The sequence below is a fragment of the Chlorocebus sabaeus genome, chromosome 3 (assembly GCF_047675955.1).
Source record: "Chlorocebus sabaeus isolate Y175 chromosome 3, mChlSab1.0.hap1, whole genome shotgun sequence".
In the NCBI taxonomy this organism is placed as follows: Eukaryota; Metazoa; Chordata; class Mammalia; order Primates; family Cercopithecidae; genus Chlorocebus; species Chlorocebus sabaeus.
The window spans coordinates 24,434,235-24,460,369 of record NC_132906.1 but is presented as its reverse complement, the minus strand read 5'-3'; the positions used below and the strand labels follow the sequence as shown (position 1 = coordinate 24,460,369).

At 44.3% G+C, this 26,135-nt stretch overlaps 1 protein-coding gene across 1 annotated transcript in view; it reads left to right on the top strand.

Annotated features, from left to right (window-relative positions):
* LCP1 (lymphocyte cytosolic protein 1) overlaps nt 1-24,927 on the top strand; it is a 65,826-nt gene extending 40,899 nt beyond the window's left edge. The window contains exons 14-17 of the mRNA XM_007960358.3: nt 448-581; nt 16,622-16,745; nt 19,876-20,000; nt 23,122-24,927. Coding sequence (XP_007958549.1) covers nt 448-581; nt 16,622-16,745; nt 19,876-20,000; nt 23,122-23,254 — 516 coding nt within the window. The 3' untranslated portion in view covers nt 23,255-24,927. The remainder of the gene's footprint in view (nt 1-447; nt 582-16,621; nt 16,746-19,875; nt 20,001-23,121) is intronic.
* The last annotated feature ends 1,208 nt before the right edge of the window (nt 24,928-26,135 follow it).

Below are 26,135 nucleotides of genomic sequence, written 5' to 3'. Positions count from 1 at the left end.
CATTTCTTATTGCTGTGGCTGTTAATGATCCATGCATAACTGCAGGAATATCTGTTCACATGTCCGTTTGCTATGTGTGCAGAGGATGGAGACTCCAAATTTTCCATATCAATCTCTGTGAATTCACCTATTTTAGAAATATTACATGTAGGTAACTAAGGATGGCTCTCCATTTATGCAGTGTGATATAGCGGTGAACATATTCATAATAATGAATTCATTTCGATTTTCCACATTATGAATTTTTTTATGAAAGTGAGGGGTTTCTAAGGAAAGATGAAAAATTCTTTACTTTTGAATCCTAGAATGGCAGAACCAGTTGAGACTTGAGAAGTCATTCAGTCTGACCATATTTATTTCATTTTTTATCTTTATTTTTATTATTTATCTGGTATGTATCATAATCAAGATGGTGACGTTAAATCGTTTTCCTTTCTGCTTGTTCAGCTTGAGAATTGTAACTATGCGGTAGAATTGGGGAAGAATCAAGCGAAGTTCTCCCTGGTTGGCATCGGTGGACAAGATCTCAATGAAGGAAACCGCACTCTCACATTGGCCCTGATTTGGCAGCTAATGAGAAGGTAGCATAGCTTATGGAAGTGGCTTTTTCTTGAATGCATTATTTACCTGGAAAAATATTAGCACATTTTTAGCAGTATGAGTTAATTCAGTAAAAGTATGTTTGAAGCTAATCTTAATAACCAGAGAAGCACTTTTTACCTTTCTGCTTTTTGTTTCAGTTCTGTCCGTTTTTGTTTCAAGTATCGTGAAACTCTGTGATTAGGTTCATAAGCAATTTAGATTGTTGTTTCATTCTGATTTAATCATCCCTTTGTCCTTATGAAGTAATCTTCTTTATGCCTACTAATATTCTTTTCTCTGAAATCTATTTTTTCTGACATTAATAGATAATAGCTACTATTGCTTCTACAGGCTTCCTATTGATTAGTGGTTAGCATGGCATATCTTTTTACCATCCTTTTACTTCAACTGATCTGTGTAAATAACAATTACTTTTAAAGGGACTTTTTAAATAAAGGTGAAATTACGCTATATTTATCTACATATTTACTATTTCTAGTGCTCTTCCTACTATTTTATAGATTAAGATTTCCATTTGGTATCATTTTCTGTCTACCTAAAATATTTCTAATAGCACAAGTCTGCTGGTGATGAATGATTTCAGCTTCTGTATGTCTGAAAATGTCTATTTCATTTTCAAAAGATTTTTTTCTCTGAGTGCAGAATTCTAAGTTGATAGTTTTTTCTTTCAGTACTTTAAAGATAGTTTCACTGTCTTCTGGCCCACATTGTTTCCAAGAGGAAATCTATTGTCATTCTTATCTTTGTTCCCTTGTAAGTAGTATTTCTTTTCTGGCTTAAGATTTCTCTTTATTATAGGTTTTAGGTAATTTTATTATGATGTATATTGTTGTTTCTTGTTTTTTTTTTTTTTTTTTTTTTTTTTTTTTTTTTGAGACAGAGTCTTGCTCTGTCACCCAGGCTGGAGTGCAGTAATGCGATCTCTGCTCACTGCAATCTCCACCACCTGGGTTCAAGTGATTCTCCTGCCTCAGCCTCCTGAGTAGCTGGGACTACAGGTCCACGCCACCATGCCCAGCTAACTTTTGTATTTTTAGTAGAGACGGGGTTTCACCATGTTGGACAGGCTGGTCTCAAACTCCTGACCTAATGATCTGCCCGCCTTGGCCTTCCAAAGGGCTGGGATTATAGGCGTGCCATCCCACCATGCCCAGCCCCATTGTTGTTTCTTATGCTTGAGGTTTGTTAACTTATAGGATCTATGGGTTTATACTTTCCATCAAATTTGGAAAACTTAACTTTCATCTCTTCAAATATATCTTCTGTACCCACCAACCCTGGTTCTGGGGGATTCCAAGTGCATGTATATTTGATGATTCAAAGTTGTCCCTAAGCTCACTGATGCTTTATTTATTTATTTTCTCTCTGTTTCATTTTGGATAACTTGTATTGCTATGTTTTCAAGTTCACTAATCTCTTTGTGTGTGTGTGTGTGTGTGTGTGTGTGTGTCTAATGCTCCATTAACTCCATCCAGTGTATATGTTTTTTAACCTGGATATTATTGTCTCCATGTATAGAAATTTTGTGTCATTTTTATATCTTCCATATCTGTCCTTTCCTTTACCTTCTTGAACATACGGAAAATAATTAAAGTAACTTATTTTGGGATCTGTTTCTACTAATTTATTTTCATCTTCATTATGAGTCATATTTTTTGGCTTCTTTGGATGCTGCTAATTTTTTAATTATATGTCGGATATCATGAATTTGACCTTGCTGTGTACTGGATATTTCTGTATTCCTTTAAATATTCTTAAATTTTATCCTGGGATAGACTTAAGTTACTTAAATACAGTTTGATCCATTTGAGGCTTACTTTTAAGCTTAATTAATCTAGAGCTCATTTTGCTTGTTAGTAATGAGAAAATAGTCTTCTGAGTACTTTACTTGATGCTCATGTATTATGAAATTTTTCCACTCCAGCTGGTGGGAACGAATTATCTCCAGCCTTGTGTGAGCCCCAAGGATTGCTCTGCCAGCTCATTTCTGGTGGACTTTTCCCCGCAGCCTCTAGTAGTTTCTTCACACATGTGCACTGAGCGGTCCTCAGCTGAAGACTGAGGGAAACCCTTTGAAGGCCGCTGAAGCTTTCTTCCTGAATGACTCTGTTCTCTCGATACAGTTCTCACCGCTCTGGTCGTCTTCCCCCTAAATCCTAGGCACCTGGGCTTCCTTCATTTCTCATCCCTGTTTCCTCCACTCAAGAGGATGGCCATGCTCTGTTTGGGTTTTCTCCTCCTCTGCTGCAGCTTGGAAACTTTTTCCATGCTGGGAAAATCTTAAGGCTCACTTTGTTCTTCTTTTCAGGGGCCACTGTCCTGTGCTTCCTATTGTCTGATGTCTGAACAACATTGTTTCGTATGTTTTTCCCTGTATTAGAGGTGTTTAAATGTGGTTCCTGTTATTCCATCATGGCCAGAAACGGAAGTTCCTTTCATAGAGAACTTTAGAAACGTTTTGGAACTGAATATAAGCTTGACTAATGTGAGAATTATAGGGTGATATTAGTTAAACAAAAATAGAATATAAGAAGATACGCAAACAGAAAATAAATTATAAGAAAAAGAAACAATTTTGGTACAAAATCATAAGCTTGGGAAGACTTTTAGATGGGAATTCTGTAAGTAATAAAATAACTTACTTGTAAATGCTTCAGTCTTTCCCCTTGTACTAATAGCTCTGACAAAGCAGGAATTTTACATCCCCTCATTAGAGCCTATGTTAGTGTGACATAATTCATTTTCCTACCTGGAAGGAAGCCCCAGAAACTGCATGTCACATGACATTCTGTCTGGCAAGATAATGGCAAAGACAAGGTTTGTGGTGTGCCTAGGCACTGCGGCTTTAGTTCCAAGCCACTGTCTGCAGATCCTAATAATGGCCGGCTCTGGATGTAATTGTGTCAGTATTTACAGATAAGGTAGGATAATCGGAAGTGATCAAAAAAGATTTCACTCCCTGATTCACTTTACTTTACTAAGTATAGAGCTCCATTGCCCATTTCTAAACTGGGGTCTCTTTAATGATGGAGGTGGATGTCATAAGGCTCCCCTATTGCATAAAACTCCAGAGCTAAAGAATCTCCAACTCTATCTTTTAGTTTACTGCATGTATCCAGAACATCATTGAAAACTGCTTAGGGCTGTTCTCACCAGTGTATTTCCAGATGCTATTTCCAAGCTATCTTTATTATCTTCCACAAGTTTTAAATTTTTAACAGACTAGCAATTCATACTGATTGCTTTAAAAACCAAAGCAAAAGTCCTTTTAGTTGCAACAGTTAAACTGACTCATGGGTTTCAATATTAAATAATCTTTAATATATTCTTTTTTGATGATTAAAAAGCTCAGGGCAGCTGGGTGCGGTGGCTCATGCTGTAATCCCAGTACTTTGGGAGGCTGAGGCAGGTGGATCACCTGAGGTCAGGAGTTCGAGACCAGCCTGGCCAACATGGTGAAACCCCATCTCTACTAAAAATACAAAAGTTAGCCAGGCATGGTGGTGTGTGCCTGTAGTCCCAGCTACTCAGGAGGCTGAGGCAGGAGAATTGCTTGAACCTGGGAGGCGGAGGTTGCAGTGAGCCAAGATCGTGCCACTGCACTCCAACCTAGGTAATGGAGTGTAGGAACCTAGTTTTTAGATTCCTTCCTGGGCAGGGGTCGTCGCGAGAGACCACTCGACACGGAAGTCACAGTGGAGAGATTTATTGCTAGCGCGCTAGGGTCCTATGTCCGAAGTTGGCCACAGGACCCCGAATGCTTGTTACAGACAGTTTATAAAGGCAAAAAACCACAAAATTTTACAAAGCTTGAGGCGCAAGATGATTGGAGCAGGTTATGGCCTGAGCGAGATGTCTTACTTTAATTGGTTGGTTTGAACCTGGTTTGAACCCGCGCGGGGTATTTCCCGGACTTGTTCTTCTGTTTGAGTTCCAGGAATATGGGTGGGTGTTTTAGATAGCCACACGGACATCAGGCGGGTGCTTTAGATGGCCACCTGGTCGTTGGGTGGGTGCTTTTAGATAGCCACCTGGTGTGGCTTTTCTAAACTTCTAAGTTTCTAAGTCTCTAAGTCTCTGAGCTTCTAAGTCTATAAATTTCTAAGTCTCTAAGTTTCTAAGCTTCTAAGTTTCTAAGTCTATAGGTTTAAAGGTTTCTAAGTTTCTAAACCTATTTTCATTCCCTCCTCTTTTTGTGACCAAGAGGCTCAATCTTGAGCCTCCTCTTTTGTCCTGAGGGCTTGGTACTGTTGGGTTAGGACCATAGCCTGCACAATGTTTAACTTATCTTTAATAAAGGCGAGTAAGCGGTTAAGTATACACGGCCCGAAAGTCAGGATGAGCATGAGTAGGATAAGGGGGCCTAAGATGGTGGAGACTAAGGTACTGAACCAAGGAGACTGGTTGTATCAGCTTTCAAACTAATTTTGTTGAGACTCTCTTTCTTTTTTCCGTTTGTCTAATCTTTCTCTTAGTTTTGCCATAGAATCTTTAACCACTCCTGAATGGTCTGCGTAAAAGCAACATTGTTCTTTGAGGGCTGCACAGAGCCCGCCTTCCTTTAAGAAGACAATTTCTAGTCCTCGCCGGTTTTGCAATACAACTTCAGACAGAGAGGTTAGAGATTCTTTAAGTTTTGAAATAGAGTGTTCTATGGCTCTAAGGTCTTTATTTATGGCTGCCCTAAGTTGTTGCAGATGGTAGCTACCACGTACTAAAGCTGCTGTTCCGGTCCCAACCTCAGCTGCTACCCCCACTCCTAGCATTACAGTGAGGGTGAGTGAGACCGGTTCCTTTTTGGGTCTACCGTAAGCTTTCTGTTCATACCGGAGGTCAAAGGAGTCTCCAGAGTGATAGTATACTCGGGGAACAACCTGTACTAACACGCAGTAGTCTGTGCTGCGGTTAAACGCTGCTGTGGATACACAGGGAGTGAGTCCAGTGTTGCAAGCCTACCAGTCTGTCCCAGAAGGGACCAAATAGTGGTTGGAGCTAGGCACTGTCAGAGTCTTGTCACAGAGATGCTGATGGCTAGTGGGCACCTTTCCTATACAGATTCCTGACCCAGAAACTTCAGCCAGGGTCAGCTTTTTATGCTGATCCCATGCACATCCAGTAGGATTAGTGGAGTTGGTGAAATTATTAGTGGAGGCAATGCCCTCATAATAAGGGGGGGCTGTCGCTAGGCACAGCCAACAAGAGGAGGTGGATTCTGGCCTGGTCTGGTTCAAGGCAAAGTAAGAGCCCTTTTATGAGATTAAGGAGCCTGTCACCTAAGCCTGGAGAACTCAAGGGCAGGGTAGTGCCTTGAGGGGCCTCCGGCCGAGGGCCCTGAGGGTCCTCCGGCCGGGGGCCCTGAGGGGCCTCCGGCTGAGGAGGCCTTGCTTCTGGTAAAACTGGGTTTTGCCCTATTGAGACAGGAGCTGAGGCAGGGCTGACTGCTAGTCTAATTTGGATGGGGATCCTAAACAGTGGCTTTTGGTGTAAATATAGGCCCCATATTAACCCTGACATCTAGCGGCCATCAGATTTCGCCGCTTTTTTGAATTTGATGCAGACCAGATTCCAATCAGCCGAATACCGGGTTCTGGTGCAGGGCTTAACAAAGGACATGGATATGTACCATGGTGTTGTGGCCCATTTTCATTCTCTATCATTACTAGTTACACAAGTCCAGCTAGCACAATACAGGGAAGTTATATCCTCGCAAGTTTGTTTTATTTCTCCTGTCCGGAATCCGGGGCAGGCATAGAACCCGTTCCGGCTTATGGACACCCTTCTAGCCTGTTTTTTCTATATTCCCCCTTCCATGTTATTTACCCCTGCTACTTTATCTAGGTTGAGATAAAGGTCAGGAAACCAAGTTCCCACAGGGGCAATTTGTGAAGTCTCATATAGGACTTCATGGGTATTAAAATTAGTTACTCTCCAGGTTAGGTTAAAAGGTTGGTGGGGGTTTTTGGTGTCAGCGACGCGAGGAAGGAGGGCTAGTAGTAAGCAAAGGGTTAGGTACGAGAGAGTCTTATCTTGAGGGGGTCCTCGGAGCGACGGAGTCTCCATGTCTCAGGTGGTCCGGGCGTCTCTGGAGCAGCCTTGGCGTGGGATGCGTGGATCCAAGTGGCGATTTTGTCAACCTTTATGGCTGTGGGTGTGGTCAGGAGAACAATGTAGGGTCCTTTCCACCAAGGCTCCAGTCCTTGAGAACGGTGTCGTCTAACGTAGACGGAGTCCCCCACCTGGAAGGGGTGGCTGGTTTGCGAATGTCCTGGCCGGTACAGTTCTGCCAAGGGGGCCCAGATTTGGGTCTGTACTGCTTGTAGTCCTTTTAGCCGGGCCTGTAGGTCAGTCTTAGAGTTGGAGGGAGAAAAGGAGTCAAGTAGGGTTGACAAAGGGGGAGGTCCTCCATAGAGGATTTCATATGGAGTGAGCCCAAAGCGGTTAGGCGTATTCCGGGCTCTTAATAGAGCTAGAGATAGGAGGCGTCTCCAATCTTTTAAGCCAGTCTCTAAGGTCAATTTAGTAAGGGTCTCTTTTATTGTTCTATTCATTCTTTCTACCTGTCCTGAGCTCTGGGGTCTATAAGCACAATGCAATTTCCAATTAATCCCCAGTATCCTGGCTAGCTCCTGACTTACCTGGGAAACGAAGGCCGGCCCGTTGTCTGACCCAATTACCTTGGGAAGTCCAAATCTAGGAAAGATTTCTTTCAGAATCTTCTTGGCTATTATGTGTGCCGTTTCTTGCCGGGTGGGGTAGGCTTCTACCCATCCTGAAAAGGTATCTACAAACACTAGTAAGTACTTATACCTAGCATAGTGAGGTTTTACTTCAGTGAAGTCTACCTCCTAATAAGCCCCCGGGCGGCTGCCACGGGTTCGTATTCCTGCTGGCACTCGAGTAGCCCCAGCGTTCACCTGCTGACAGACCTTGCAGGCAGAAGTCACCTGTTCTATTAGAGTACTTGCCTTAGGAATTAGAAAGTCAGTTTTTTCAATCAACATTTTTAACTTCCGGCTACCTAAGTGTGTCCAGGCATGCATCTGCTGGATCATAGCCACGGCTTCTTTTTGTGGGAGGACTGTCTTCCCTTCTTTTTCTCAGTTCTTGGTGTCCTTATTTTCTATAGTTCCTATGGCTCTTGCCTCTTCCTGGTCTTCTGGGGTGTAGGTGTGTCTATCCTGGTCGGTTTTGTTGAGTTCTGAGGCTAAGGTTAGTACTTTTGCCATGGCTGCCTGCTTGGCCACGTGGTCTGCCTGTCTGTTTCCCACTGCAACTGGATCCTGTCCTTTCTGAGGTCCGGGACAGTGGATTATGGCTGCTTCTCGTGGGAGGAAGAGGGCTTTTAATAAGGCAATTATTTCAGCTTTGTTCTTGATTTCTTTTCCCTCTGATGTTAGGAGACCTCTTCTTTCATAAATACTTTTATGGGTATGAGCCATTGCAAAAGCATATCGGCTATCTGTATAAATATTAGCCTTTTTCCCCTTGGACAGCTCTAGGGCCTTTGTTAGCGCTATTAGCTCAGCCTTTTGTGCAGACGTGCCAGGGGGCAGTGACTGCGCCCAAATGGTGGTGTGGCCATCTCCCACTGCCGCTCCCGCCCTCCGGGTACCTGAGTCAAGATAGCTGCTGCCGTCTGTATACCATGTGTGGTCCGCGTCTGGGAGTTCTGTGTCCTTGAGGTCCTCCCGCGTTCCGTGGGTTTCTGCCAACACCTGCCGACAGTCGTGAGGGCTCAGTTGGTCTCCTGGTAGCGGCAGCAGCGTTGCAGGGTTCAGGGTGACCGGAGGGCCAAACCGGACGCGGTCTGTGTCCAATAGGAGGGCCTGGTAGTGGGTCAAGCGTGCATTGGTAATCCACCGGTCCGGGGGCTGTCGCACTATGGCCTCTAGAGCGTGTGGAGTAATAACAGTCAATGGCTGCCCAAGGGTTAACTTAGCAGAGTCTTTGACTAACATGGCAGTGGCTGCCATGATGCGGAGACACGGGGGCCAACCGGCTGCTACAGGATCTAGCTTTTTAGACAGATACGCTACCGGTCTCTTCCAGGGCCTTAATTTCTGGGTTAAGACTCCTTTTGCAATTCCTTGCCTCTCATCTAAGAAGAGGGTGAAAGGTTTTGAGGTATCTGGTAACCCAAGGGCTGGGGCAGAGAGGAGTTCTTTCTTTAGAGTCTCAAAAGCCAATTGATGTTCCTCCTGCCAGGTAAAAGGGGTACTTCCCTTGGTGAGGGTATAAAGGGGGGCGGCCAGTTCAGCGAAACCGGGTATCCACAAGCGACAGAACCCAGCAGTTCCCAGGAATTCACGCACCTCTCTGGGATTCCGGGGCGGTGGAATGCGAGCTACAGTCTCTATGCGCCTAGGGGTGAGCCACCTTTTCCCCTCACTCAGTATGTACCCCAGGTAGGTTACCTTGGTCTGACAAATTTGTGCCTTCTTGGCGGATGCCCGGTATTTTTTTCTCACCCAGTTCCTGGAGTAGATGCCTAGTACCTTGCATGCAGGCTTCCTTTGTGGGGGCCGCCAGGAGGAGGTCATTTACATACTGGAGCAAGGTCACTTCTGGATGCTGGGTCCGGAAGTCAGTTAGGTCCCGGTGGAGAGCCTCATCAAAGAGAGTGGGAGAGTTCTTGAACCCTTGGGGAAGTAGGGTCCAGGTCAATTGGCCTGAGATTCCTTTCTCAGGGTCTTTCTACTCAAAGGCAAAGAGTTCCTGGCTTTAGGGGGCCAGGGGTAAACAAAAGAATGCATCTTTTAATTAAGGGGCTGAGCAAGTTGTAAGGCACTTAGCTCCTGAAGTAGATGCCTGGTAGGCACACTGGTCTTTTTTTACCTTAGGCCGCCTCCGTTTTTTTTTCCCTTTCTTCCTGGCCCTTTCTCCGTTACTACTGCTGCCAGGATTTTTGTTAAATACTTATCTCTCTTTTATTTCTTTCATCCTCTCGTTTCTCCTGTTCTTTCGCTAGTCTGGCTTCCCTTTCCTCGGGAGTTTCTCTTTTATTATATACTTTTTCTGCCTCTCTGACTAATTTCTGTAATCCATAGGTCTGGATCCTATCTAATCTTTGGAGTTTTTTTTTAATATCTGGTGCTGCTTTGTCTATGAACGACATGGCCACGGTAGCCTTATGTTCTAGAGCCTCTGGATCAAATGGGGTATACATTCGGAACCTTTCCAGAAGTCTTTCCATAAAGGCTGCCGGGTTTTCGTCCTTTCCTTGAATTATGGTCCTTACCTTGGCCAAATTGGTGGGGCGTTTCCTTGCCCCCTTGAGACCCGCCAACAGAGCCTGGCGATAGATTCGGAGACTCTCCCTACCTGGTGCTGTCTCATAATCCTAGTCCGGGCGGGTGAGGGGAAATCCCTCGTCTATTTCGTTGGGGAGCTGGGTTGGAAGGCCTCTTGGCCCCGGCACATTTTTCCGGGCCTCCAGGAGGACTTGTTGCCTTTCTTCGGTGGTCAGAAGGACCTGCAAAAGCTGTTGACAATCATCCCAGGTAGGCTGGTGGGTGAGGAGAATGGATTCTATCAATGAGGTTAAGGCCTGAGGGTCTTGGGAAAAGGGGGGGTTGTGAGTTTTCCAATTGTAGAGGTCGGAGGCAGAAAAGGGCCAGTACTGGATTGCGCGGTTGACCGTGCGAAGGGGAAAAGGGAAGACTGCCAGGTGGGAGTGCCATCCGGGTCTTCAGTCCGCCGCAAGCGGAGAGGAGGTGTTGGTGGCGGCGCGGAACCGCGGCGGGGAGGAGGGGCGCGCGACCTCTCTTCCCCCCCGCCACCCCGCGCAACCTTTTTGACCTCGCCTTTCCGCGCGACAGCGGACGCCGCCACGGCGTCCCGCGGGTTACCGCCGGAGGCACGCAAACCCTGGGAACGCGGCTGCGAGCGCAGCCGGGCTGGCTGCGGGGCGGGCTTCCGGCCCCCCTGATGCGCGGAGCGAGCGGGGAGGATGGGACGGTGGCGGCATTCTAGGGGTTAATTTGGGCGGCGTTGGAGAGGGAGGCGAGGTCGAGGAAGGGACCGATGAAGGGGCTGGAGAAAGAGTAGGGGCCGAGGGAGTAGTGGGAGGGATTGGGGATAGGGTAAGGGACGAGGGTGAAGCGTAAGGTGGAGGCCTCAGGAGGGGGTCGTGAGGAGGAGGAGGAGGCGGAGGGTCGAACAGGAGGAGGTCTTGCTGAGTTCCATCAGGGAGGACTGGCTTAGGGGGATCCGAAGTCTGATTCTTTGGGGCTTCCACGGCAAGGAGGGTAGATTGGGACGGGGAGGGGGAATGGAAGAAGGGTTTCACCCAGGAAGGGGGGTTTCGGACCAAATCTTCCCAGGTGATTATGTAGGCCACTTGGTCCTGGTGTCCTTGTGGCCCACGATTCATCACTTTTGCTTTAACCTGTAAGATAACGGAGAGGTCAAATGTTCCGTCCTGGGGTCACCCAACCTGGAGGGTTGGCCATTCAGACAAACAGAAAGTTTTCCATCGTCCTTTACGGACTTCCACGGAGAGATCGCGGGCTTGCGCCCGGACGTCAGGGAAGTGGGTCAAAGTCAAGGCTAAAGGAGTTGTTAGTGTCTGTCCCATAGTTTCGTCCAGAAAGTCACGTACACACAAGGACAAAATGACAACAGTAAACACAGTGACCAAACAAACACAGAGGAGCCGCGCGGCCCGAGAGTGGCGCCACAAGTTTACAAAAGATTCAGACGGCAGGCGTAACCTGCCTACCGATTTGAGGAGGCCAACAGAGTCGTCAGCTTTCCTCCCGACAACCACCAGGGCGTCCCCCGGGGCGCAAGGGGGAAGGTGCCGGACACGTCTGCCCCCCTTCCCCACTTGATTATTCAGACGGAGTACTCCTCAGAGCTAGCCGGCAAGACAAACAGAGCACAGAGCGAAACGAAAGTACCTGACAAGAGTCCGTTCGTCCGGTCAGCAGTCGGTGGCCCGGGCCAATTGTGTCTCCACTGGAGGGGTCGAGGGTCCTCGGGCGACCCCCATTCCCGGCCAACGCACCAAATGTAGGAACCTAGTTTTTAGATTCCTTCCTGGGCAGGGGTCGTCGCGAGAGACCACTCGACACGGAAGTCACAGTGGAGAGATTTATTGCTAGCGCGCTAGGGTCCTATGTCCGAAGTTGGCCACAGGACCCCGAATGCTTGTTACAGACAGTTTATAAAGGCAAAAAACCACAAAATTTTACAAAGCTTGAGGCGCAAGATGATTGGAGCAGGTTATGGCCTGAGCGAGATGTCTTACTTTAATTGGTTGGTTTGAACCTGGTTTGAACCCGCGCGGGGTATTTCCCGGACTTGTTCTTCTGTTTGAGTTCCAGGAATATGGGTGGGTGTTTTAGATAGCCACACGGACATCAGGCGGGTGCTTTAGATGGCCACCTGGTCGTTGGGTGGGTGCTTTTAGATAGCCACCTGGTGTGGCTTTTCTAAACTTCTAAGTTTCTAAGTCTCTAAGTCTCTGAGCTTCTAAGTCTATAAATTTCTAAGTCTCTAAGTTTCTAAGCTTCTAAGTTTCTAAGTCTATAGGTTTAAAGGTTTCTAAGTTTCTAAACCTATTTTCAGGAGCAAGACTCCATGTCAAAAATAAAAAATAAAAAAACTCAGGCCAGCTCTATTCTGTGTTAAATTTGATAATATCTGAAAAACATTTTGCAATATGATCTTTGGATGTTTTATAAAAATGTGGCTCAAAACCCTATTTAATGGCTGGCACATACACAATAAGGTTTACTCTGCTATTGCTATCTCCACCTGGTTAAAAAGTCGTATTTCTCATGAGTGTTTACTACACAACAATTGTGCATTTAAGAAAGTAGACAGAGAAATATATTACTGTAGAAGGAGAAGAAATGACTGATAATTATATAAATGGCACCAGAAGGGATTTTTTTCCCCTGTATGCCATATATTAAAAGATCTATTAAATTTACAGCCAGTTCTAGCTGGAATGTATTTCATTGAATTGTGCTGATGTGCTAATTTGGTCATTTATCTGGACAATAAATAGCTTGTCCTTTTTTCCCATGAGAGCAAATGAGAGCTATGTACTTAAACTTCCCTTTCCCCTTCAGTAGCTTGGAAATCATTCTCAGGGTGGACAGTTGGCAAACAGCGTATGCATAAACTTGCAGATAAAACCCTTGAAGCAAGCAGGCTGCCAGCACATGGCAATGATAGCTCTACTCAAACAAATGAACAAAGAATCTGAAGCAGACAAATGGGAAACTCTCCCCAAGTCAAACAGGCTGTGGATGGTGAAGTCAGGATGGGTCCTTCAAAAACAAAACACCACGATTTTTTCCTCTGTGCCAAATAGTAAATAAATAAAACAAGCGTTGGAAGGCAGGAAAGTAAGCAGGTAATAATCACATCTCTCTGGTGTCTCACATCCAAACCTCATCAACCCTCTTGTTGAAGGAAGAACTGGCTAAAGCTGGAGCTCATAACGCTGTTTCATTTTGACAAAGAGCTTTTCAGCACAGCACATTTTGCAAACACTGGTAATACTGAGATCTTGTCTGGAGGGCTCCATTTAACAGCACAGTCATCCCGAAGCAGGTTTGATGATATGCAGTAATTATCTCAAAAGGAAAAATCTAGAAAGACAGACCAAATTAGTTTTTGTTTTATATTTTGAATCTTTATTTAGATGAGCAATTGCTTAGTGTACTATCTAGAATGGAGGCTCCAGCCTAATTTTTTTTTTTTTTTTTGACACCGTTTTGCTCTTGTTGCCCAGGCTGGAGTGCAATGGTGTAATCTCAGCTCACTGCAACCTCCACCCTCCGGGTTCAAGCAATTTTCCTGCATCTGCCTCCAGAATAGCTGGGATTACAGGCATGCGCCACCACACCCGGCTGATTTTCTACTTTTAGTAGAGACAAGGTTTCTCCATGTTGGTCAGGCTGGTCTCAAACCCCCGACCTCAGGTGATCCGCCCGCCTCAGCCTCCCAAAGTGCTCGGATTACAGGCATGAGCCACCGTGCTGGGCCCAGCCTAATTCTATTCTTTCTTCCCTTTGTGGTTTCTTTTTTTCCTTTTTTTTTTTTTATGGTTGTACGTACAAGTGGGTGTCTGATTCCATTTCAAACCTCTGCATCTCACTTAAGGTGGTAGAAAGACCGCCTTGTGTTCACTGGAACTCTGTGCCACAATGAGAGGCTGTTCTCAAACCCCAGAATGCAGTAAGTTGCCTCCACAATTTGCCATACCTCTATAAGGTTCCCTGTTCCTTAGTAGCTTTTTACTCTTGCAGACAGGCTTTAGTGTAAAGGTGGGCTTCTCCTCTGCACCGTTTAGTTCCCAGGCTTAGGAGGTGGATCAAGAACACCGCTGCTGTTTATATGAGCGTGTGGACAACGCAGGGCTGCAACTCCTGATGAAGGGAAGTGAGAACTAGGTCCCGGGACAAGAGAAGCTACCGGAAGATGAAACTTAGTTTGTTCCATCAGGTTATATATGGAGAGGACCTAATGAAGCAAGCACTAACCTACCGTATTTTTATTCAGACATTCATGAGGCAGAAATTCTTACATGTTACAGTAAATGCTAATAACTTAATATGCATGCTATCCAGAAATAAGAAGCCAGTTATGCCATAAAATGTAACCTTTATGAACAGATCGAAAGTAGGATATTTTCCAAACTAGAAATATTTTGAAAATCTATCTGCACTTATCCCATTTATACTCATGATTTCTCAGCAATTTGTTCCCATCTCTGGGCCCAGACTAAACATCTTTATTATCCCCTTGCTTTCCCTGGGGGAAAGTCACTCCATTTATTTCACCCGCCACTCTGTGCCTTCATTTACTAGATGCCCAGTAGTGCTAGGCAGTCTGCTAAGCTCTGATAAACAGGGCACACGGACCCTGTCCGAGGGCACCCAGTGGATGCCAATGCCATCAAAAGTTCCGGGAAACAGGTTTGAAGCAAGTGTACCAATACTGATTAATACACTGTGTAAGCTGGAAAAGTGATACTTGAGCTGAGGATTGTTCAAAAGATTAGGAATTCACTAGAAGGGAAGAGGGCCCAGGCAGTGAGTACAGCTGAGTGCCAGAAGCAGGAGGCAGAAGGAGGATGGAGGTGTGGCCGGGAAGCTGCTGATGGCTCTGTGTGGTTGAAATGTGTATAGGTCTTTGTATGTGTGTGTGTGTGTGTGTGTGTGTGTGTGTGTGTGTGTAGCACACGATGAGCAAGGAAGCAGGGAGGGAAGAAGGAAATCACAGATGTGCTGGAAAAGAACACTAGAGCCAAATTGTAAAGGGTCTTGTGTGCTGTATGCTGGAGCTTAACCTGTATTTTTTGGGCCATGTCGAGTCACTTTAAATGACGTGACCAAGCAGGGAACAGTGGCATGTGTCTGTGGTCCATCCCATACTGAGGACGCTGAGGTGGGAGGATTGCTTGAGCCCAGGAGTTTGGGGACGCAGTGAGCAGTGACCATACCTGTGAATATCCACTGCACTCCAACCTGGGCCATGGGCCGCATACTGAGACCCCATCTCCAAAAAAAAAGACCAGAACTGTACTTCAGAAAGGAAATTCTGTGAGATGGAGAAACAGAATGAAGAGGAGCTAATTGATTTGAGGGAGACTTGGGAGGTGTAATTGATAGGACTTACTTAAATGTGAATTTTGATAAAGAAAAGTTACAAAAGCCATTTTCCTTCCTCTCTTCAATATTGGGAAGGTGCTTTAACCTAGAGGAAGCAAGGCATTGCTCTTATTTCAGGGACTAAATTTGAAAACCATCTGGAAAGTCATGGGAGAACTGTACTGTCCATAGGAGCAGTAACCGAGGAAGATACCCAATGGATTATGTAAGCAAAATCCTAGAGCACCCAAGTGGAGGGTGACCTGAATTTAGGTAGACTGGTCAGATGAGATTCAGTCACAGGATTCTTGAGTTTCAGTTTGAGAAGCACACACTGGAATTCTAGCCCTGAAGGTCTTTCATGTGTAATTTGATCCCCTCCTGCCAACCTGAACCATGAAGTCAACAAGCCCACGTGTTCCTCGACTCTGGGCTTTCTCCCCTGTATTTCCCTTTCAGAAGGGAGTAGCTTTAGGGAATGGTGGTTCTTCTCTGCTCCAGTGAATGTTTGGGTTTTTTGATTTTTGTTTTTTTGTTTCTTTTCTTTTTGAGACAGAGTCTTACTCTTGTCACCCAGGCTGGAGTGCAGTGGCACTATCTCAACTCACTGCAACCTCTGCCTCCCAGGCTCAAGCAATCCTCCTGCCTCAGCCTCCCTAGTAGCTGGGACTACAGACAAACGCTGCCATGTCCAGCTAATTTTTTGTGTGTGTTTTTGGTAGAGACCGGGTTTCGTTATGTTTCCCAGGCAGGTCTGGAACTCCTGAGTGCAAGCGAACTGCCCACCTCGGCCTCCTAAAGTGCTGGGATTACTGGCGCCTGGCCTACTCTATAGAATTTTAAGAGGGTAAAACATCTTCTTAATAAATGTCCCTCAACCCCTCCAAAACAACAAACAAACCAATTCTGACAACAGTAGGTATCTAAGGTAATTCTTACCTTCAGACTAAAGATTACCCTTGTCAGCATATTTCTGACATTTTTACTTATACAAGGAAAAAAATATTTTATACTTTTTCTTTCTCATGTAGGCTATTCAGACTTTTCCAATGTTGAGTTATTTCTTGATTTTAGTTATTTTTTTTAATTGTCACAGGTTGGAATCTTTTCCTTCATTTGCCTTTCCTTGCATTTTTTTCCCTTTGCCTTTTTCTTTTTGCTCAGAGCAATGATCGTGCTTAGAAGGAGGTATTTGCTTTACATTTCATTATAATAGCCATAAAGTCACATCTTAAGTTATTCTAAAAGGAGCTAATGTTGTTATTTATTCTTTTTTTCTCTCAAATGTAATGGTGTCTAGACTGTCTTCTGTGACATACCTGAAAAAAAACTTCCATCCTTAGCTACTTTCTGTTGATATTAAATTCTTTAGCCACTGTTCTCCAGAAAGCATTCTTTATTTTGTTCAGGTATACACTGAATATCCTCGAAGAAATCGGTGGTGGCCAGAAGGTCAACGATGACATTATTGTCAACTGGGTGAATGAAACGTTGAGGGAAGCACAGAAAAGTTCATCCATCTCTAGTTTCAAGGTAAATTTCTTTGTCTTCTGCTAGAGGCCATCTGAGCTCTATGCCTATCTGTATTGTTTTCATTATGTGTTCAAGTGACCTTCAGTGTTAGGTATTAGCGCCTCCGCCTCCCATTTCTATTCTGCTTAAATGACTCGTTAGTGTTTTGATGTTCATCAGCCATTTCGTTGATGAATTTCTCAATACTTCCCCCTTAATAGTTAATCATAAAAGCCCATCATTAAAAAAAATTTCAACTTTTATTTTAGATTTAGGGGTACATGTGCAGATTTGTTACATGGGTATATTGAGTGATGCTGAGGTTTGGAGTAGAAATAAATCCACCACCCGGGCACGGAGCATTGTACCCAGCGGGCAGTTTTTCTAGCCCTTGTCCTCCCTGCTCCCTCCCCATTTGCGTAGTTTCTACTGTCTATTTTTAATTTTTATTTTTGTATTTTTAATTTTAATTTATTTTTAAATATTTTTTATTTTTAAATTTTACTTTTTATATCTGTTTTTTGTGACAGGGTCTCACTCTGTCACCCAGGCTGGGGTACAGTGGCATGATCGTGGCTCACTGTGACCTCAACCTCCTGGGCTCAAGTGACCCTCCTGCCTCAGCCTCCCGAGTAGCTGGGACTACAGGTGCACACTACCATACCCAGCAATTTTTTTTTTTTTGGAAATGAGGTCTCACTGTGTTGCCCAGGCTGGTCTCAAATTCCTGGCCTCCAGAGATCCTCCTGCTTCAGCCTCCCAAAGTGCTTTGGGACTACAGGCGTGAGCCACCATGCCTGGCCTATTCCCATCTTTATGTCCATGTGTACTCAGTGCTTAGTTCCCACTTAAAACCCATGATTTTAGAAGCAAGATTTTAGGCATTGTTCTTTCAAAGTAATATAAACTATGATAGTATTCATAAAATGTGGGCACCTCCATGATTCAGATTAACATTATAATGGTGACGTGTAAAATGCTCAAAGATCTCCCTTGTGATTTTTTTTTTTTGTAAAAAGCAGTTGTGTTGTACTTCTGTCTAAATCCCATTTTTATTAATAGCAGCATTTCATTAAATGTCTTGACTCATGTTTCATACATTAACTGGATTCCTCCTCAAGGGACCTGTGCACTCAATCCACATCACCATAATGCCTGGGCCATCTTAACTACATTTTTCCAGCTTGAAGGTCAGGATTAGGGGGAGGACCCCCTTCAGACTTGTATTAACAGGGTTGGTAAGGCGGTTCATCATGATATCCATCCTGCGTTTCAAAATCAAGAAAAAATGAAAATCTCTTTCCACAAGCAGTAGCAGAAGATATTGTCAGGGCGGGGCTGTCGCAGGAGTGTCCACCTGCTGTGAGCTCATCACCGTCACCTCTGCTCCATCTGCAGCCTACTGTTCAGTCTGGAGAGCTGAGCAGTCAGGAGTGGATGCTGGTCACTGATGCAAGCAGATTCTTCCAGAAGGAGATTTGGAAAGGCAGTAAAGAAAAGCAAAGTCGAAAGGAGCTCTAAATATTGAATGTGCTCTGGCTACCAGGGGCTCCTTGTTCATGTCTCAGGGTGTCTTCACTGACATTGTAAAGCGGGCTTTACTGTTTTCCTCATTCTATAGGAGAGGACATCAACGCTTGAGTAACTTCCTGAGAGTATGGCTAGTAATTGTGTGTGATGATCCACAAATGGGAGGAAAATGTCTTTTACCTGTGGGGTGAGGCTGTAGAGTGTAGTGTATCTATAGGTAGTTTAGCTGTTAATATGAAGTGGCCAGTTACATAGCCCAAGGGTGCTTCTCTTCCTAAAATAACTGCTGCTCCAGCCCATTACATTAGGCTGTGGCTTCTGGGGTGTTCTTATGGGGACAAGATTTGGTAAGCAATATTGGGGTTCACTCTCAGACAGGTTTGGCAATTCTTTTGCTCCTTGTAACACTCGGGGCTCATTTTCTGCTGTCTTCTTAGTAAGTCGTTGCAGAATTGGTTAAGTAAAAGAGGCCACATAGTGTACCGAAAGAAATGTCATACTAGCCCCACATTCCTTTTATGTGAAGCCCTTTAAAAGAACACATTTTTCATTTAAAATGTGTTCATTTAAAAAAAAAAAGATTCAGAGAGTATATCTGCAGGTTTGTTACAAGGGTATATTGTGTGATGCTGAGGTTTGGGCTTCTATTGAACCAGTCACCCAAATAGTGAGCGTAGTGCTGAACAGGTAGTTTTTCACCTTTAACCCACTTCCACCCTCCCACTGCTTTTATTCATCAGTGTCTATTTTTGCTACCTTTATGTCCATATATACCCAATGTTTAGCTTCCTCTTATAAGTGAATAGATGCAGTATTTGGTTTTCTGTTACTGTATTAATTCACTTAGGATAATGGCCTCCAGTTGCATCCATGTTGCTGCAAATGACATGATTTTATTCTTTTTTATGGCTCCATAGTATTCCGTGATGTGTATGTACCACATTTTCTATATCTAGTCCATCACTGATGGGCACCTAGGTTGATTCCATATCTTTGCTATTATAAATAGTGCTGTGATGAACATGAGCATGCAGGTGTCTTTTTGGAAGAATAATTTATTTTCCTTTGAGTATGTACCCAATATTGGGATTGCTGGTTCAAATGGTAATTTTATTTTTAGTTCTTTGAGAAATCTCCAAACTGCTTTCCACAGGGGCTGAACTAATTTACATTCCCACCAACAGTGTATAATCATTCACAACCTCACCGATATCTGTTATTTTTTGACTTTTTAGTAATAGCCCTTCTGAATGGTGTGCAGTGGTATCTCATTGTGGTTTTGGTCCTCATTTCTGTAATGATGAGTGATGCCGAGCATTTTTTCATATGGTTGACACAATCCACTCTTTCTAACTTTATGTCTTTCTCTAGTTGTGCTAACTTCCTTCCATTATGTGAGAACGACTACCGGCTGTTGGTAGACAGTGGGTTTTCTGGGAAGTTCCTGATGCCCCTACAGAAACTACAGTTTATATGAAACGCTATGTGGAATACTGCTGCATTTCCCAGACCAGGCTGTGTATAGTGCTTATTTAAGAAGAAAAAGCCACCCGCTTCCTTTGAGCTGAATGGGAGTAACTTTGGGACACGTTGATGAAACCCTCCCTTTCTCTCTGCGTAGGACCCGAAGATTAGTACAAGTCTGCCCGTTCTGGACCTCATCGATGCCATCCAACCAGGTTCCATTAACTATGACCTTCTGAAGACAGAAAATCTGAATGATGATGAGAAACTCAACAATGCAAAGTACGTAAATGGAAATAAACCTAAGATCGGGAGGGAAGGACCCAACTGGCAGCCGGATGGTTGTAAAGTCTAATGCTCGTGCCTTTATGCAAACATTTCGTTTTCACTATCCATGCCTTTCCTTCTCAGGACTTACTGTAGTCTCATCATCACTATTTTGGATATGGTACAATAGTAGTTTTAAGCTCCTAGTGCCAGAATGGAAGCAAGACAAAAATAAAAATAAAAATAAGAGTATGCTTGTCATTGATAAGCAAGCCTATAGTTCCATAAAACCAATTTCCTAACCAAATGCCCCATTCATGAATATTCATGGATAAGAATGCCCAGGGCTAGGGTTCCACAGCAGAGCCTTTGCCAGTGTGAGAGCCACTGTCTTGTCCTTTACCATTCAGGTCATCTGCCAAATGATTCCTCTAGAGTGAGTGTCAGCATATTACCTTTTCTGAGCCAGATCTGCCCTGTTGTCTGCTTTTCTAAATAAAGTTTTATTGAAACACAGCCTATTCCTTTACATCTTGTCTAGAGCTGCTTCCCTGCTACAACAGCAGAGTTGCATAGTTACAACGAAGCCTAAGATGTTTACTATCTAGTCTTCTGCAAAAAAAGCTGATGAACTTCTGCTCCAGACAGATGCTTTTCTCAGATCAGGTTCTGTTAGTTTCCTTGGGCTGCCACAACAAAGTACTAGACAAACTGGGCGGCAGAAGTTTCTTCTCTCACAGTTACAGGAGCTAAAGGTTTGCAATCCAGATGTTGGCAGGATTGGTTTCTTCTGAGAGAGAATCTGCCCCACGCCAGTCTCTGCCTCCGTCTTCACATGGCATTCTTCCTGCGTGTCTGTGACTTCACACGGCTGTCTTCCCCCTTTGCGTTTCTCTGTGATGCTGCTTCTCTTAGAAAGACACCAGTCCTATTGGATTAAGGTCCCATCCAACTCCAGCATGACCTCATCTTAACTATTTACAACTGCAGCAACCCTCTGTCCAAACAGGGTCACACTCTGAGGTGCTGGGAATTAAGACTCCAGCCTATGAATTTCGAAGAGACACAATTCAGCTCATAGCACAGGTCTAGAAGTGACAAGGATCTAGTGCCCAGCATCCCTGCTTTATAGTCTCAACAGAGCCCTTCTTTCTGTTTCCGGTTTGGGAAAGTGGGAACCTGTGCTCCCGGGATGCCGACGTTTAACACAATCTAACAGAGAGAAATAAATAAACTAAAATCACCATAGATTGTGATGAGAGGTGTGGAAGGGACAGTATGAGGCATCCCTGAAGGGACAAGAAGGGGACTATAGCTCTTTAGAGCAAATAGCAGCTCAGCTGAGCTCAATTGAAAAAGACAAGTAGGAAGGAAGTAGACAGGTGAAGGAGAGAGGAAGAATGTTCCGGGCAGAAGGAAAAACGCATGTGAAGACCCAGAAATTGTAAAAAGCCTTCAGCCCAGATGTTCAAGGGGAATGTTGATTAGGTTTAAGAAACTTGCCAAGGCCATACAATTTTTCAGTTGTGCAGCTGAGACTCAAAGTCCAACTTCAGAGCCCGGACTCCTAAGCACTCTCCTGTGAGGGCAAGATACAAAATTATTTAGGAAAAGGGGTGAAAGAAATTACACAAAATGTGAAGAATGGTTATGTTATGGTGGCAAGATTGTGTGTGATTTTGTTTGAACCTCCTTTCTAGTTTTCAGACAATTTTCCTTCTGTGTTTTTTATAATGGGGAAGAGTTAATTTTACTTCATTAATAATTAATATGGAAGAAGTTATTGAGAGATAGACAAGGAGGAAAAAATGGGTCTACTCCTACCTGATGCTCTTAATTTAATTTGACCAATAAAGTAAAAGTAAAGTAATTTGAGGAGAGCAGGAGGTAGTAAACGTGGGTTTGGGTACAGTGAAGTGTCTGGTGTAACCACAGTAAGAGGTCACTAGATAATAAATGAGGTGAATAAAAGAACTGCCAGGTAGTAGTGTGAGCTCATTTGAAAATAGATTATAATTAATAAAATTTATCTTCATATATCTACAAACAGAGCAAAAATGTTCTGATGCAGCTATCATCATTCTACGTGAAAATATGGAATATAAGTCTCTGGCTACTCTATATTGCAGTGCCATAAATAAGTACAAATATATGTTGGCAAGAATTGGAATGGAACAAAGAATAAAAAAATTGATGTGGAAGGCCAGGAGTTTTTTCTTTGTTTGTTTGTTGTTGTTTTTTTTTTTTTTGAGACGGAGTCTCGCTCTGTCATCAGGCTGGAGTGCAGTGGCACGATCTCGGCTCACTGCAGCCTCCACCTCCCAGGTTCAAGCGATTCTCCTGCCTCAGCCTCCAGAGTAGCTGGGACTAAAGGCACATGCCACCACAGCTGGCTAATTTTTTGTATTTTTAGTAGAGACGGGGTTTCACCATGTTAGCCAGGACGGTCTCGATCTCCTGACCTCATGATCCACCCACCTCAGCTACCTCACCTCAGCCTGGGATTACAGGCGTGAGCCACCACGCCCGGCCAAGGTCACGATATTATAAACACATTTTTCCTCTTTTGTTCCTTGTAAAAATGTTACTGTAGTTGAAATGTAGTCTGCAAACTTTTCCTAGCACACATTTTTATTCAGTTCTGTGACTCTTTCTGCCATGCTGCTATGCAGCCCAAGAGAATACTCCCGGTTTGAGTATCAAAAGTGGCAGCATGTGCCAGGTGTAGTGGCTCACGCCTGTAATCCCAGTGCTTTGGGAGGCTTAGGCAAGAGGCTCTGTTGAGGCCAGGAATTCAAGCCTAGCCTGGGCAACATAGTGAGATCCCTGTCTCTACAAAAAAAAAAAAAAAAAAAACTTAAAAAAAAAAAAAGGCAGGCGCTGAAGAGGTCTCCAAGGACAAATCATATACTTGATGGAGATCACAATACTAGCCAGCAAGTCTGATGCTTTGTCAGAAGCTTTGGTTGAGCCTAAATTTGTCCACAAAAGTGTGAGGATGCTGGTGACTGACTCCAGCCACTGCAGGAGTGAGTTCTGTCCTGAGTATGGAGCGACTGTGACTGTGACCCTCCAGGGTCCCATTCATGCTGTGTTTCTTAGGCTCTCCTTATTTTTCCTCTTTTCTCCCTTTTAGGTATGCCATCTCTATGGCCCGAAAAATTGGAGCAAGAGTGTATGCCCTGCCAGAAGACCTGGTTGAAGTGAACCCCAAAATGGTCATGACCGTGTTTGCCTGCCTTATGGGGAAAGGAATGAAGAGGGTGTGAGGCCCTGTGGGGCCTGGTGGGAGGCGGTGCCCTCCCTCCTGACTGCCCAGCACAGATGCTCCCGGATGATTCAAGCCATTCCAAAGTTCACCTTGGTGACATTCTACAAGATTCCAAAAAGCACATATCAGTGCAGCCAAGTAGCCTCTCCTGTATTTAACAAAAAGTGCTTCATTCTTTGCAGGAGGCCCAACCTCCTATATATAGGTTTCTATTCTTGATTTATTTGCTTCTTCGAAAATCTAGAGGAAAAGAAAGAAGTTATTTTCCAGGTACCCTTCTCGCTTTTGCCATTAGTCGAGGATAGAAGCTGCAGTGATATTAATTTTGATATAATCTTTCAAACCCGCTTCATGTGGCTTCCCTTTTCTTTGTTCAAGATGAGGGCCAGGAGGGGAATCATCACACCTGCCCTAAACCCTGTTCCTGGAGGTCAGCCTTTGATCTGTTGCAAGCCCCTCTTTCTGTCCCTTCTTCGTACCCTGCCTCCCATGACTTTGCTCCTCACGCACTTGGAACCATGCCTTCTGGAGGCCCCATCTCTTCTGGCCATCCTTGTCTCTGGGCCACTTGGAGCGTCTGATAAATCAGTCAAGCTGTTGAAATCTCAGGAGTCTCTGGTAGCCTGCAGAAGTAAACTTCATCATCAGAGGCTTTCCTCAAAACTGGGAGTCCCAAATGTCATCAGGTTTTGTTTTTTTTTTCAGCCACTAAGAACCCCTCTGTTTTTAACTCTAGAATTTGGGCTTGGACTAGATCTAATATCTTGAAAATACTCTGCCCTCTAGAGCCTTAACTGTTAATGGAAGGTTGGATCCAAGGAGGGTGTAATGGAGCATCAAGCCACTCGGGGGCAGCATGGAGCTGTAACTAAGCATCCTTTAGGGTGCTGCCTCTCCAGGCATTCAGCCCTCATATTAGATTCTAGGTACTGTGGTATGGCTAATATCTGTCCACATTTGGAGGCAATCCTGCCTTGCTTTTGCTTCTAGAGCTTAGCATATATGGTTGTTGTCAGGCCATATTATCAATGTTTACTTTTTTGGTACTATAAAAGCTTTCTGCCACCCCTAAACTCCAGGGGGGACAATATGTGCCAATGAATAGCACCCCTACTCACATACACACACACCTGGCCAGCTGTCAAGGGTAGAATGAGTCTATGCTGGATAAGAAATGGCGGGATTGTGTTATGAAGAGCTAATTTACTGGACAAAGAATTCCAAAGCAAAACAAGAACAATATGAATTTGAGCAACTCTCATAGGTTAAGCCAATTTCCCCCTAAACCAACTGAAGGCTAAAACGCAACAGGCCATTGTGAACCAGCGCTAGACTCCCTCTGTCATGGTGAAAGGCTTCATCAATGAGGTATCTTCTTTAGTAGTGGTATGTAACGGAACTTAGCCATTTTTCAAAGCAATTGAAATGCATTGCTCTGGATCTGTTCCTTGGCAGTGGACTCAGAAAGCCAACATATGGCTCCTCCCAGCCCATCACCAGTATTTTTGCTGGTTCTGAATGCAAAATGGTTGGTTTTGACTTCAGATTGGACTTACTGTAGCCTCAAATGATTTCCCCCATCCACCTCCGGGAAAAAAGAATGTTACTGCCTTAATAAAAAATGAAAAGAGAATGATGCTCAAAATCTTTCCAAATAAAATGTTCCCTATATTAGGTGTCTCTGGATGTTTCCTTTTGAAAGTTTGCTAACGGTGTGCTATAAATCATTCATTCATTCATTCCACCAACATGTTCAAGTGCCTAATATGTGCTAGGCATGGTGCAAGGTTTTAGCAATGTGCCTATGAATTAAACAGGCATTGTGTTCAACTGTTGCCTGTCTTAGGAAAGACAGAAGTTAAACAATTAAAATAACAGATGTGACAAGTGATAAAAAGAAGGGCAGGGTGAGACATGAATTTATGACAGGAAACAGTCTGAGGAGAAATCGTTTAGCTAAAAACTGAAGAATAAACTTCCATGAGGTAAAGCAGGGAATAAAATTAAAGCTGAGAGCCAAACTCAGAAATACACTGAACTTGGAGGAGTGTAGAGGTGTGACACCTTTCCTCGCCTATCATAGTAATCATGGCCAATACTACGACGAAAGATCAGTTAACAAGAGAAAAGGATAACAAATTTCTTTCATCAAAGTTTTACATGACATGGGAGCTTTTAGAAATGAAACCCAAAGATCCAAAGAAAACTGTTCATTTTTGTGCTTAGATTTAATGCAGAATGAACGGCCATGCAGAAACGTGATTGGGCAAAAGGCTGTGATCCAAGGCTAATAAATGGAAGGGGAAGCCCAGCAAGGCCTGTCTGTTCCGATTTTTCTTGGCTGCAGTCTGTAGCATCCCTCCAGGGATCAGGGCAGGACCCCTCTGAAATGAGGGTCTTATTATCTACTATCAGGCAAGGTGGGCCAGAGAATTTCTTTGCCGTCACTGCCACTGTCTACACAGAAAGGGAGGGGAAGGTTAGAGTAATTTTTCTAGGGTTTTACGACTTGCTTTGGGGAAAAGGGGTTCTAGTTTCTATGACCCTCCTTGAGAAAGAGGAATTCTGCTTTCTATGAGTTGCTTCAGGGGAGAAAGAAGGGCAGGAGAGGGTCAGAGAGGGAGACCTTGTTGCTGAGGTTACCTGGGAGGCTTTCCAGTCTCCTTTAGTTCAAAGTACTCTGCATACCAAAGTGCCACACCCTGGGGTTTCGTTTTTTTCTGAGCCCCAACCCAATCGTAAACAAAAGTCAGACTTAGAGATTGGTGCAAAACAATGTCTAGACTGAGTTGAGGTGGAGTCTTTGGAATTAGCAGTGCCCGAGGTCTCCTCTCCAGCTTGGTGGGGCCTTACTGGGATGCACATGGGGGGATGCAGAG